The sequence below is a fragment of the Apteryx mantelli genome, chromosome Z (genome assembly GCF_036417845.1).
Source record: "Apteryx mantelli isolate bAptMan1 chromosome Z, bAptMan1.hap1, whole genome shotgun sequence".
NCBI classification, from domain to species: Eukaryota; Metazoa; Chordata; class Aves; order Apterygiformes; family Apterygidae; genus Apteryx; species Apteryx mantelli.
In genome coordinates this window covers 76030739-76044420 of record NC_090020.1, presented here as the reverse complement: position 1 = coordinate 76044420, position 13682 = coordinate 76030739, and the positions used below count along the sequence as shown (strand labels likewise).

At 43.4% G+C, this 13682-nt stretch overlaps 1 protein-coding gene across 1 annotated transcript in view; it reads left to right on the top strand.

The window, feature by feature from the left end:
* LOC106492908 (phospholipid-transporting ATPase ID-like) overlaps positions 1 to 13682 on the top strand; it is a 75632-nt gene that overhangs the window by 46021 nt on the left and 15929 nt on the right. Inside the window, exons 12-19 of the mRNA XM_067315338.1 lie at positions 774 to 970; positions 2737 to 2945; positions 4846 to 4889; positions 6501 to 6666; positions 7448 to 7636; positions 8488 to 8603; positions 10144 to 10308; positions 12858 to 12969. Of these exons, the coding sequence (XP_067171439.1) occupies positions 774 to 970; positions 2737 to 2945; positions 4846 to 4889; positions 6501 to 6666; positions 7448 to 7636; positions 8488 to 8603; positions 10144 to 10308; positions 12858 to 12969 (1198 nt within the window). The remainder of the gene's footprint in view (positions 1 to 773; positions 971 to 2736; positions 2946 to 4845; positions 4890 to 6500; positions 6667 to 7447; positions 7637 to 8487; positions 8604 to 10143; positions 10309 to 12857; positions 12970 to 13682) is intronic.

The following is a 13682-nucleotide window of genomic DNA, read 5'->3' as shown; positions in this document are numbered from 1 at the left end:
GACCTATGTAATATTTCTGTGCCTATGGAATGGTGTTCCTGAGCAATTCCCAGTTTTCACTAAGGTGTTCCACTTTGAAATTCTGTTCCCCCTTGCTGTGCCACTGGTTGCTCTAGGCTTCGGGAAATAGGCTTATTTAAAGTCCGAAGATATACATCACTGGTTAGTACTGCTCTCTGTTTGCTCAAAGGAAATATGATCAGATTATGATGGCAGGTACCAAGGCAACCATTAGTTTTGAGTCAGTGATTAACTCTCCTTTGACCATCAGAATGGTATCCAGTACTGAATTCCAACTTGTTGAGTACAGGACTTGCTGTATTAAAAATTATCCTTAGTATTTTTTTCAGAAACTGAGAAAAACTTTATTCTTAGCCCATGGTACATCCAGCAAATGGCCAGATAAGGTGCTTCATGAGGTTTCTGTTCCCAAGTGTGCTGCCAGATGTTTGAGAAGCAGCAGCTCACCTCAATGCAACTCAGATTTGACATTCTGTAGCCAGCTACCCATGAGCACCTCATTTTAGGTCCCTACCTGGAACTTAAATTCCCTTGTGTTTTTTGCCTTTTGATTCCAAATCACCAAAGAGGCTGTACAGTGTAATTCTGTCTTTGAATTTAATTGTCATGCTTTTGCTCTTTTTCCTCCTTTCTCTAGGAACCATTTCCATGTGATTCAGGCTGTCCAACCCAATCTGATTAGGGTCTTTTGATTAACCTGTACATAATAAATTCCTTCTTTCTAAAATGCAATATCTTTGTTGTTTTTGCAGATCTTTGCATTTTTAGCACTGATGTGTCTTATCCTAGCCATTGGCAATGGCATCTGGGAGTACAATAAGGGCTACTACTTCCAGGTCTATCTGCCGTGGGCAGAAGGTGTCAGTTCTGCCCCCTACTCTGGCTTCCTCATGTTCTGGTCATACGTGATCATTCTAAACACGGTGGTGCCAATTTCACTCTATGTCAGGTACGTGCCTAAACCTCATTTCATGTTTCATCTTAGGAGAGTTTTGACTTTTAGCGTAGTTGGGAGCAGCTCTTTTCCCAATACATGAATGAATTACATTGTGGGTATGACACACAGCCAAGGCCGGCTCTGTATGCCACTGCCACCTAATGAGGACCTCTGATAGCCACTGCTTTCTCTGTGGGTCTTGACTAGACAGAATAAGCCCCATGTGGTTTTAAAGAACAGGGGGGTTAACCTTTTCTTCTTCTCCTTAATTCCCCCATTTATTTGTCAGGGTCCAAAATCATCTTGTTGGATAACTCCACACCACAGTGATATTGTTCTTCTTTCTGCTGCCTTGGGAGGGCTCTGTCAGGGCTGGAGCTGGGATACCAGTGAGGTCTTAGGAGAGGATGACTTTGCAGTTGAAGGGGAGGTTTTCCTTTAGGATCCTATGGGAGTGAGACTGGAAACCTGCTATCAATAGCACCTTGCTCTCTCATGGTTACACTGCCCACCAAAGAAAGTGAATGTCACATTCTCCGATGTGGCTGTAGGGCTCATGTGAAGAGTGGATTCCAGATATGTATGTTTAACCAGGCTGAGGATCTGCTGTCCTTGGTGCAGTATGAACAGAGAGAATGTCATCACTTGCCTAGAGAATGTAGTGCTATGTTGGTTACTGCAGATAAGCAGGCAGGGGTAAAGGGCAGGCAACATGCCTGTTGTGCTTTTGAAACCCTTAGGCTGGGGTGTAGACTGACCTGGCCTGGGTCGTTTTTTGTTTGACTCTAACTCTTCAGGGAGCTTTGCTACTGACTGCAGAGTGAATCCTTGGTGTATAATTCATACAGATCATTCGTGTAAAGTTTGTGATGTCAGACTGCAAAGGACAGCTCATAGCTGCTGGTGATGCCCTTTCGATAAAGCTGCTGAGAGGGGTGAAGAGTTGTGTTCAGGGCTAGGAGTTTGGAAGTTGCATTCTGAGACTCTCTTTTGTATTAGGAAATATGAAGAATTCATTCCATTCCTGCCTAATATTTCACACCGCCAACAAAATGGAAATTCATGTTGTCTGTGTGCTGATAAAGCTCTGTGATTATATTAAATTACACAGTGACTCACTTGTTCTGGAAGACTGGGCTGTTTCAGCCATGGCTGTACTCAAACCCAGGCATCGCAGCTCAGCCCAGCCCAGAGTCCGCTGAAAATGCATTCAGTCTGATCACCGCTCCCTAAACTGCAACAAATGAAACACACTGCTGCTGCTGTCTCGCTCTTTGGTCCAATGACGTGGCCTATGCACAGCCTATTTGGTGTGCAGTGCTGCTGCTCATTCACAGCGGGATTAATGAAGGTTTGGGGGAATCTGGATGAGAGTGACTTCTTGCTGTTTTTTTAACTCAGTGTCCAGTCTAAAGCTTTCTGTCATGGAAGGATGGCCCTGACAGAAACAAATACAGACTGAAAGAAAGCATCAGATGTTTAAAGTTTCTTATGTACTTCTGAAACTTTTCAAATGTATTTATAAATTGTTTTATAAATAAAGGAAAAGAATTTACCACAAACCTGTTTTTTTCAACTGGACTTACTTCAGCAGTGCTTAATATAGGCTCTTTAAGACACTCATGTCTTTCAGACTTTAAGGACCACCTGATGAGTACTCCCTGTCATTACTTTCAAAGTTGTTTTCTAAATTCAATTACTAATGGTAGTGCTTAAGATAAAGATCTTGTCCCTTAAACTAATGAATATTTCATCATCTTCTTTTCCTCTTTCACCAGTGTAGAGATTATACGCTTGGGCAACAGCTTCTACATTGACTGGGACCGTAAAATGTATTACCCAGTGAATGACACACCGGCTCAGGCCCGTACCACCACACTCAATGAAGAGCTGGGGCAAATCAAGTACATCTTCTCAGACAAAACAGGAACTCTCACTCAGAATATCATGTGTTTCAACAAGTGCTCCATCAATGGCAAATCCTATGGTATGATATGTGTTTATCTTATTCTCTGGGTTTTATTCCATTATATGCCTCAGTCCACAGCAACTAAAATGATATCTAGAAGAGACAGTCTTATAAGAAGTGGGACAGACTTAAATTGTATTATGTGAGAATTACTGCTCTGAAGTGGTGGATGGTTGCTGATGCCGTCAGGCCTGGAATGGGTGCTGATATGCTGATGCCAGGATGTTCGATCTGTCTGTCTGTCTGGGTGTTCCCCTCTGCAGGGGAAAGTATCCTCTACCTACCCCAGTCCTCCTGACCATGGAAGTTTGTCTCACTCATGTGTTATGCTCAGAAAAAGAGGTTTGGTTTATTGTCCTACTCCAGTTGCAGTGATCAAGTGCAAGGCTGCCTCTCAAGTATTCCTGGACAGTCCTAATTACATTGTTTGCATATCTTAATATCATTTTTATGAACCTTGATTCTCCTTTTTGCCACTGTGGTACCTCCCTTTTTCTGTCCTAGTATCCTCCTAAATAAAGAACCTGCCCCTAATTACTTTTTTCCCATTGGTCCCAGTTTTGCTACATCTGTACCCACATTTGTCTTTTCTGATATTGCTGTCAAGGTGATCTCAGGCTTATATGGTATTATTGATATTGTTACCTAGGTATTGTTAACCTTGCAAGACTCCACCCCCCAAAAGGTCCCCAGGATTTCCCTCCAACTATCTGTGACATTCAGCTGTTTCTCATGTAACTCCCTCTTAACCACTTGTGAAATCAGCCATCCATCACGGCTCTATCTGTAACTTTTGTCAGCTTCTCATGTGGTTATCTATTGCATTCAGCAATTTCTCGTGTCATGAGCAGTGGTTTTCCACATCCTGTTCAGGTAGCTTAACCTTAGGCCAAGGCCTACTCAATGGCTCAGTTATTTGTCTGCAGCCATAACTATTACTTCACCTACTAGAAGAGAGAAAAGGTTGTCAGGAGTTGGAAAAAATGGGAAACAAAAGTTGTTAGCTCTGTTTGATCCTAATAGTCATTGGCTTAACAAGCTCATTCATTGTCTGGTCCAGAACTGTTTTCTCCGTACTCCTCAGGAGGTGTCAAGGATTCACAAACTGTCTAATTGATTGACATCATTATACTCCCCCAGAGAAATTAGTCACAGCTTATTTGTAGACTGATGTTTGTTGTGCCTGTGTCAGACCTGCTGATGGACTATAGTGTGCCAGAAAACTTGTCTTTTTTCTCAGTGCTATTCGTTGGTCCAATAAAAGAAGTTGTTTCTTCCTGTAAATTTTGCTTGTATCTGTAGACCATCATATCTACAATAGCACTACTATGCTAACCAGCATTAGTACTGCTAATCAGAGTTTGAGAAATATTCAGTCTGTTTATTCATATCTTGTAATTGACTTTTCCAAAGTGGATGTCACCACAGAACATAGACATAGGATGTGGGTTCAAGAAATGAATGGGAAATGTGCAGAAATAAAGCAGACTGTCTATTCCCTATTGTTTTCTAAGTGCTTAGCTTCTTCCTTGTAATACACTTCTTTGGATTGCCTGCTCAGGTGCATTTGGGAAAGCCATATCAGAAAGGATGAATTGGTTCTGCTGCTTGGGAAGGTACTCTGGACGCTTAGGCTTTCCATTGAGAAGGAGGTGTCTAAAGGTCTCTTGGCTACAGTTCTCAGAGGATAAACTCATATGCAGTTGAGATGAGATTCTGGATTTTGTTATGGACTAACAAAGGGACAGATTGATATGGATCATCAGTCCTCAGTCTTCATGTCAAAATATGTGTGATTATTGAAACTTTTTAACTTGATCCTAGCTTTAAAACTTTAACTAGTTCCTGTGGTAGAGAGGCTTAGAGACTGCACTTAGCTGGCGTTTGTGGCTATAACCCCAGTCTCTCTTGCTTTCAGGTGATGTGTATGACCTAGCTGGCCAAAGGATAGAAATAAATGAGGTAAGTGCTCAAGTACTAACCAGGCAGGCTCTGTGCTTTCTCCATAGGTGCCAGTGGACTCCTGGTATATTCCACCCAGGCACGGTTCGCGCTCATGGTCCTCTTGATCCTGACAACAGGGAGGTCTGTTCTGATGGGCCTCAGAGGATTGTCAGAGTTGCATTCCCCTTCAGTAGGCCTGGTTTAAACCTGCAGGGAGGGCATCCTGAGTGCCTGCTAGTCCCTCAGCTTCACATAGTATCCTACTGCATGCCCAGCTCCTCTGAACACTTGGCCATTGCTGTTTGTTGGAAACCTGGACTTTGGTGAATGCTATTATCCTTGGCAGTGAATTAAAATTTTAGCTGGGAATCAGTGAGTTCAGCTTGTATCTGTAAGAAGGTCGCTGTCAAATTCTCCTAATGCCTGGACATTAGAAAGTGTGAAAATGAGTGACCTTCCCATTTCTATCTAGCCTCTACTTGCTGTCACAAACTTGCCTGTCTGGGATTTCACTGCCTAAAATGTTTGAAAACTGTATGCAGTAATCCAAGTAACAAATGGCAAGATGATAAAAATCCCACTCCTCATTTCAGTGATTAATTTCCAAGCCCTTTAAAACTTAAATTATCCATTCAAATTGGCTATTTGTACCGAGTGCTGTGCCTACAGACTGCCCTTGCTCAGGCAAAAAAATTTGAAGGGCTGACTTGCTTGGGGAGAGATGCTGATTTGCTGCCAACGAGCTGCCTGGCAGCTCTTCCTGCCCCTGCTACCCCACGGAACAGAATCCTGCAGGCCAAAGGGCTGCTTCTCACGCATCCATGGTGTAGCAGTGTCCAGAGCTTGTTGTGCTGGCTAGTGGGGGAGCAAAGGGGGCTGTGCTCTTTTGGTAAGTGCTAAATGCCAGCATGCGCAGGTCAAAAGCATGACTCCCATCCTGGAAACTCTGAGCTCTCCAGGGATGGGGCGGGAGTCTGAATTCTCCTGGGCAGGCTCAGAAGTACATTCCTGCATGACACATCATGCTTTGAGCTTCTGGATGTTTCTCTGCTACGTTCCACTCTGACTGGGACTCCTTGTTTGAGGCAAAAAGGGCAGCGCCTGTGGAGCTGAACCTTTACATCACTTGTCTGCCATCCTTTTCCATATCTTTTTTTTTTCTTGCTGTGAGAGAATAGGGTGGGGAACACAGCCTTTTGAATTGTTTTAAATTGGGCCTCCACATTCCCCTGTTGCTGACAGCCATTGAAATCAGGAGCATAACAGCTCCAAACAGGCGTGTGTTGTGAAGGCAGGCATTTCTGCACTACAGAAATCCTTTAGCAGGCATTCTATAGGAGCATTTGCTTAATACAGGAGGCATCTTTAGCTAATCAGGTTATCAGCTAGAGTGCTGCTTTGAAAGGCACCTCAAGTGCCTGTCCTGTTCTGTGATTCAATAGCTTACATGGCCTCCCATTTATTTAGATTCATCAGCCTCTGGTGATGTGAACAGTGTTCACTGTTGTGAACAGTGCTATAGGAGAGGGATTTTTGTAAAAGTAAGAAAGAGAGGGGGCTATGGTGGGTGGTCACTGGTGTACAGAGATGTGAGAGCTTTACAGATAATGCTGAACAATATTTTTGCAGAAAACAGAGAAGGTTGATTTCTCATACAACCAGTTAGCCGACCCAAAGTTTGCCTTCTATGACCACAGGCTGGTTGAAGCTGTGAAGCTGGGTGATGTCCCGACACATAGGTTCTTCCGGCTACTCTCACTTTGTCACACAGTGATGCCAGAAGAGAAAAAGGAAGGTGAGGACTGTTGAAGGCACCAGACTGAGTGGCTAATGTCCCTGCATCATAGTATGTCTTTTCTCCACAGAAGCTGTTACTGTTCCTTTTGACTCCCTGGTGATTTTCTGTAGTATGTGGCTACATGCAAATCTGTGTCTTTGGAGGTGCCACATGGGACAACCAGTGCCCCCACTCCTCATGTGTTCCTGTGGTGGAATGATACTAGTGCAACCACCACATCTCTGGAGTTTGGAAATTGCAGTGCCACAGCTTCCCCAAGAAGATGCGTAGATGCTTTGCGTCACTCTGCCTCTACTCTGCACCAACTCTTATAAAGAGTAGAGCATATGGCACTTATCCACTGGAGACTCATTAGGTCTTCTCATCCAGTGTTCCTGCAAGTACTGGCCCTGTTAGGATGAAGTTCTGTCTTTCCTGGTGCTTTAAAGGCTAGAACTGTTAATACATGTAAAGTGAAAGTACTGATGAGAAAAACACATGCAGATGTAACTAGAAGTCGTTAAACCCAAGGAAGTTGCCCTCCCAGTGAGATCTGTTGGACTCCAAAGAGAGTGATAAAGGCCCCCAAAAGAGGCTAGGGTCTCTCTTGCACTCACCTGGAGAATAGGGTGGATGGAACTGTATGGAGAGTTGCAGTCAAGGTGCTTTTTAGTGCTACATCTTTGCAGATAGACAGAAGAACAGATGGCTAACTGCTATGGAAGGTCTTTGATCTTGTATTTGTTTAGCCTCAGGAGCAAGATAGAAGTGATACTACTTTTTTTTTCTTGCACGTCAGGTAACTTGGTGTATCAGGCCCAATCTCCTGATGAGGGAGCCCTCGTCACTGCTGCCAGAAACTTTGGATTTGTTTTTCGGGCTCGCACACCGGAGACCATCACTGTTGTGGAAATGGGAGAAACAAAAATCTACAAGCTGCTGGCTATTCTTGATTTCAACAATGTGCGCAAGCGAATGTCTGTTATTGGTATGTCCCCCTCACTCCCTTCTTTCCTTCCTGACTTTTTATGCTCTCAAGTTTGCCCTCATTCTGCTTTGATGCCTTTCTCAAGGACAGCTCCTTTGTATCACTTTCTGAATAACATTTACTTCTAAGTGTTTGCGATGGGCATCCTCAACCATTCAATAACACAGCAACAGTGCTAGATAAAGATCTAAACTGAGTAGATGGGAGGATATCTTCACAGCTGGACCACAATGATGGAGCAGCTTCCTGAAGACACTAGGCTTTCTACACATCTCATCTCCTTCATAACAAAGCAGGAACCTACTTCCTTCCAGTCAGCTTCAAAATTATCAGCAAAAGCTGAGGAAGTGGGAATTGAGAAAGCAAAGACAAGTAGAGAAATCCAATTTCTCACATGGGAAATGGAGAAACAGTTCAAGAAACCTAGTGTAGCCTTTATTAATCTTGCAACGTCCTCAGATACTTTAGGGACTGGGATGGCACAACTGTAACAAGAGAGTGGCAGTACCTTTACTGGCAGCAGGACTGGTTCTCTAAGAACAGACTGTTTTTGTCTATTGAACATACATGTCCTCCTTGAGGTGCTGTTTGTTAGGAACCACATAATCTAACAGAGCATCTGTTCAGACCAGTACAGTCTGGGAAATGTTGTCTGTGCTGCTACCACTAAAGTTGAGGGTAGTTGCATTATCTTCTGTTGTAAGCAAAGCACATCTTGATTCCTCGCAATTTGCCAACACATGGCAGAGTAGGGATGTCTCTAAAAACTTTTCTTTGTTTAGATGCAAGTGCTATGAATGCTGAGTATCTTAGTCTGGTATTTGTAGAATTATTATTCCTCTTTCCTGTAGTGCGGAGTCCAGAAGGTGACTTGACTTTGTACTGCAAGGGGGCTGACACCATTCTTTTTGAACTGCTTCATTCGTCCTGTGATTCTCTCAAAGAGGAGACAACAGAACACCTGAATGTAAGTGCTTCCTTCTGCACAACGACTCTGCATTTGATGGTTCCCTTTTGTCCATGTATTCAAACCTCTCTCATGCCTTCCTCTGGGCTGGAAATGCAATTTGTATTGGGACGAAAAGCAGGTCTCAAAAGCAGTACCCTAACACCAAGTATTTTATTATTTTTCATGGGGAATGGACAAAGAAATTAATTTATAAAGCCTTTGGTCTCAAATCAGTTGCCTAAGTATATGCACCAGGTGCCATTTGAAGTGCTCTAGTATATTCGAGACATCTGCACACAGATGGCAAATACAACGCAGGACATTTAGAAGACCTGTGTTTCTTTGGAGTAGGAGCTTGAGGCCAGACAAGATAATTGGGGCATCTGAAATGGCACTGCACATCTGTGTTTTGGTAACTAAATTGCACCTAAGTCTGCTGTTACTGTGCAATGCATGCACCCAGTATATTTGAACATGCCTTGGATTGGAATGACTCAGGCAAACAGTAAAGGGCCACTGAACCTTTCCCTTTCTTGAATACAATCTAGATCTGCAGTGATTATGATCTGAGAGGCCTCAGTCAGAAAGGACTACACAGGTGCTGTGGCATACGCTGACTCCCCTCCCCTTCTCCCAGATCATATAGGGGCATATTGACTGGGCAGCATGGAAAATGTGGCATTCAAACTTGTGGATTTTTATATCATTGATGGTGTACACTGTGAGGTGGTTACTCACACGGGTGGATGTTTTGGCCAATATTTACTCCCTTGTAATGCCAGATTCTGCTGGTACAGAGCACGAGGTAACAGAAAGCCTTGACAGAGAAGTTGCAAGGGCACAAACATCTCTGCTCACTGCCCTGAGCCAGGGAACGTTGCTGGTGAAGGAAAGGCCAGGGCACCGGGAGATGGGCTGCCACTGTGGCTGGTTCCTTATACAACTTTACTTCAAGCCTGTTCTTTCAGAATCCACAAGGAGAGAGAAATTTTATGTCATCTTATGGGGAGGAGGCCCTCAGTTTGCAGAAAGGGTTCTCTGTTATCCACCAAACATTGAGATTCATTTCTCCAGTTAAGCATAAGCAGAAAGGCCACTTACAAGGACTTGCTGAGATGTCATGTCTGATGGTGCTCATACTAAGCAAACAATTGGACCAGCACTTGCACCTATAAAAATGTTGAACACTGCTCAGTTTCAATTCAAGGCTGAGCTCAGTGTGTTTTATAGATCTCATTATTCTGAATTTCATGTTAAGAAATATCAACAAAGGAAAAAAGTGCTTCGTTAATGTAAAGTTTTAGAGCGAAAATGTAGGAAAGCCCTTTTAAATTTGGTCTCTGTAAGGACAGTGGCTGTCAATTATAAAGTGATGTGGAACTAGTTATTAAAAAATACCCCTAGGTTTGTGGTCTAAGGTGTGATTTTTCACCTTTCCTGTGCAGACTTTAGGGAAGAAGTTTGAAAGAAAATGGTTATTTGCAAAGAGGGTTCTTTGTAAACCTGAGTGAGGCGGCTGTCCTTCTTTGACCTCTTCTGCCTCACCACTGTCTCATAGGAGTTTGCTGGTGAAGGTTTGAGGACGCTCGTTGTGGCCTATAAAAACTTGGACGAAGAATACTTTGAGGACTGGATAAAGCGTCACCATGTAGCAAGCACTGCCTTGGAAGGAAGGGAAGATAAATTGTCGGAGTTGTATGAAGAGATTGAAAAAGATTTAATGGTTAGTATTTCATGGAATCTGGGCCAAGCTCTGGGGGAGGTGGCAAGGATAGCAGTTTGTCAATAAACAGCTCAGTATGGCTTCAGTAAACATTGTTCTGCAAACAGCTTGGTGGGTTGTGTGCCTGGAGTGGTTTGGAGCATGGCAGTCCTGGGTTTTCACTGGCGTCTCTGTGAGGAGCCAGTAACTGGGATGTCAGCCATCAGTGCATGGGAACAGTTTTATTTTAACCCACAGGGGTGTCAGAGTAGCTTTCTGTGATGAAGCAGCATACCAGAACTTAAGGGAGATGACAGGGACACAAATATTTCATAGCTATCCTTTGTACATGCAAATGGCTGATGTATTTATTCTTCTATCTTTGAAATGGCAGGCAGTGAATAATCCCCAGGTCCCTCTCCATTTCAAAGAGTGTCGTCTTTGTTCTTGCAGCCCTGGGCAAGATGGGGGATGATGTCCATGAAGTTGTTTGTGTCAATTTGAAATAGGGCTAAACTGTGATCTTCAAGTCATTCTTTTCTCCATGAGTATTACTACAGCTTTTTGAATGCCACAGGGTTTGCCTATGTTTTAGAGCCATGAATAATGAATGAAAAGGATAAGATCTGTGGGATCTGAGGGGAAGCAGTTCAGCCTTTGCACACACAACTGTGCTCTTCTGAAATCTTGGAAACCCTGGGAGTTGTACTGTTGCTGCTTCCATTAGCTGTATGTTCAGGATGCCAGCAGGGCCTGTGAAGAAGTAAGTGTGAGCCTAGAAGCTGCTGACCTTTGGAGGCAGGTGGAAATTGCATAGTACATGGGGCAGAGCCTACTGCCCTCCTGGATCTCAATACAGCAGTGGAAAGTGCTAACTGTCCAGTTCAGAGAATACATCAAACAAATGCCTTATGGGTTATGTTCAAAGCAGGAAAGGCATGGAGGTTTAGGAGGCTAAGGAACCACCTGCTTTGCAAGAAAGGACTATGAAGCTCATGGTCTGAGTATAGAAGAGGTCATGGGCTTGCAGGAGGAAGTAGTGTGGTTCAGAAGGAGAACACTTCCATTTACACTAGACCTTCTCTGTACCCTGTACTGGGATGGCTTTACTTTCAGAAGGTGCTGCAGGAAGGGACAGAGAGTGGGTGTAGGAAAGCCTGTCTTGTGACAGAGAATGAGTTTGAAGGACAGTGTCAGGAAGGAAGTAGCAGGGTCTTATGTAGGTGTAGAGAACTGCCAAGTATCACAGTCTGGTTGACAGTTAAGAATGAGAGTCCCTGTGTTTAATGCTAGGGATCTTGAGAAGGAGTCAGGAGATAAAGGCAGCAAGGTGGAACAGGGATGGAATGGTTATGTTCAGAGCTTTGAATAACGCAAAAATACAATTTAACATTGACTCTCCTAAAAACTAAGGAAGAGCCACAGTAAGGAAGGAAGCATGCTTGTTCCTCCAACTGCTCTTATACCTAGCCATGGGCAGACAGGCAAAGGCCTGGCATAACTCATAGCATGATTGCACAGCTGTCCCTGTTATTAGTGCCCAGTCACAGATACAACAGTGCTATTGTGTTTTTCTGCAGCTCCAGAAAGACAATGTCTGTGGGGAATACAAACCCTTATTCTGTGTTGCTGGGCATATTTGATATCTGTGTCCATCTTTGGGCTTCTAACCCAGACTCAGAGGTCTGCCAAGAATGAACAGGTACTCCCAGGAGGTGGTTTTGTATGCTACAAGCATTTAAGCTCTTGGTAGCTGGACCATGGACCACTGATGTAAAATGTATATTGTGTAGCTTTGAGATCCCTACAGAGAAGTTCCCTCAGAGTTGTGTGCTTTAATAACACTCTTAACAGATGAATTATGAACATCCCAGGAAGCCAAAAAGGACCTTGGGATGAAAGCCAAATGCTGAATTTAGTCCCCCAACAGCAGGAGGTAGGTGGTGGCAGATGCTGCCTAAACCTGAGCTAGCAGCGAAAGCTTCATGTCCCTTTCACGATAGGTTAAAGCCAGCAAGTGTCTCCAAATGCAGAAAAAGCAATAACTGTATCATAATGCAAGTTTGTTTCTTGTACAGTCTGTGGTTTATAGTATTGTGTGGCAGCATGGAGCAGGGGTGGAGACAGCTCTGTTGTGGGCTGGAGGAGATGCTGTGCAGCCATATGACAGCTGCTGTACAGTATGGCTGGGAGCAAGATCCACACTGGAAGATGCCAATGGAGGTTAGGGGTCAGGGATCCACAGTTCTTTTAGTCACATAGTTAAATCTCTACCTGCTGTGAAAGGACCACATGGAAAAATATAAAGACTATTTGTAGCCCTGCAAACATGTTGGCAAATAATTTCACAGAAATTCATAGTCCATCTTAGTCTGGGAGATTACAGACTAGATTGTTTGCAGGATCAGGGCTGTACTCTGTATAGTAGATTTGCTGAGGAAAAATGAAAGTCAGCTCCACCTTGCTCCTGGATTTCATTTGTGCTTGCTTGAGTAATTACCTGGAGGTCCAATGCTTCTCCTTCGTTAATGATGGGAAGACTTACAGATTCCCTACTGTTTTCTGTTAAGCTGCTAGGTGCCACAGCGATTGAGGACAAGTTACAAGACGGAGTCCCACAGACGATAGAGACTCTTGCCAAAGCCAGCATTAAGATATGGGTTCTCACTGGAGACAAACAAGGTAAAGAGGCTACAATTTTGGATGTTTCTCTTCTCTCCCATTGGTGGGATGATTCTGAAAAGACCCATGTTCTGATTCTTTCTCCTTTTAAAAACTGCACAGAGGATAAACTTACAGGGCTTTGCTTGGTTGCCATCTAGACAAAACTCCAGTTAACTGGGATTGGACCAAATAACTGTAGCTAGTAGATGTTCTTAATTCTTGTCCTAAGGCTGGAGATAGTATGAATATAGCATCCTTTGCCTTTGGAGAAGTGACAGAGGGGATCTCATGGTCCCTGTCATACGCAAAGGAAAAAAGCAGCCAGGAAGCAATATTCCTCATATTCTTTTCCACTATGAGAAAGAAGAGGTATCCCTTTAGTACAATCACCTGTCCTGGCAAAGAAGACTGGAAAAATCTAGTCCTGCTTTCCAGGAACTGGGATATGGGCTAATGTTAAAGTTGATGTTAGGTCAGTTTTAATCTGGTCCTGGGATTAATGATCTGGAATGAAAATGGGGGAAACACAGGCCTTTGAAGAAAGCATTAAGTTGGAAGAAATTTTGAATAGAATCCAGTAACTTTGCTGAAACAATGGTATTTCAGGGAGAACAAAACTGTTTGCAATACATTTAATTCAAAAAAAGAGCAGAGAATTTTTGAGAAAAATCAAGTGTTTCATTTTGTCATGTTCGGAATGAAATAGTTTTGCTTATGAAATGCCAAAACAC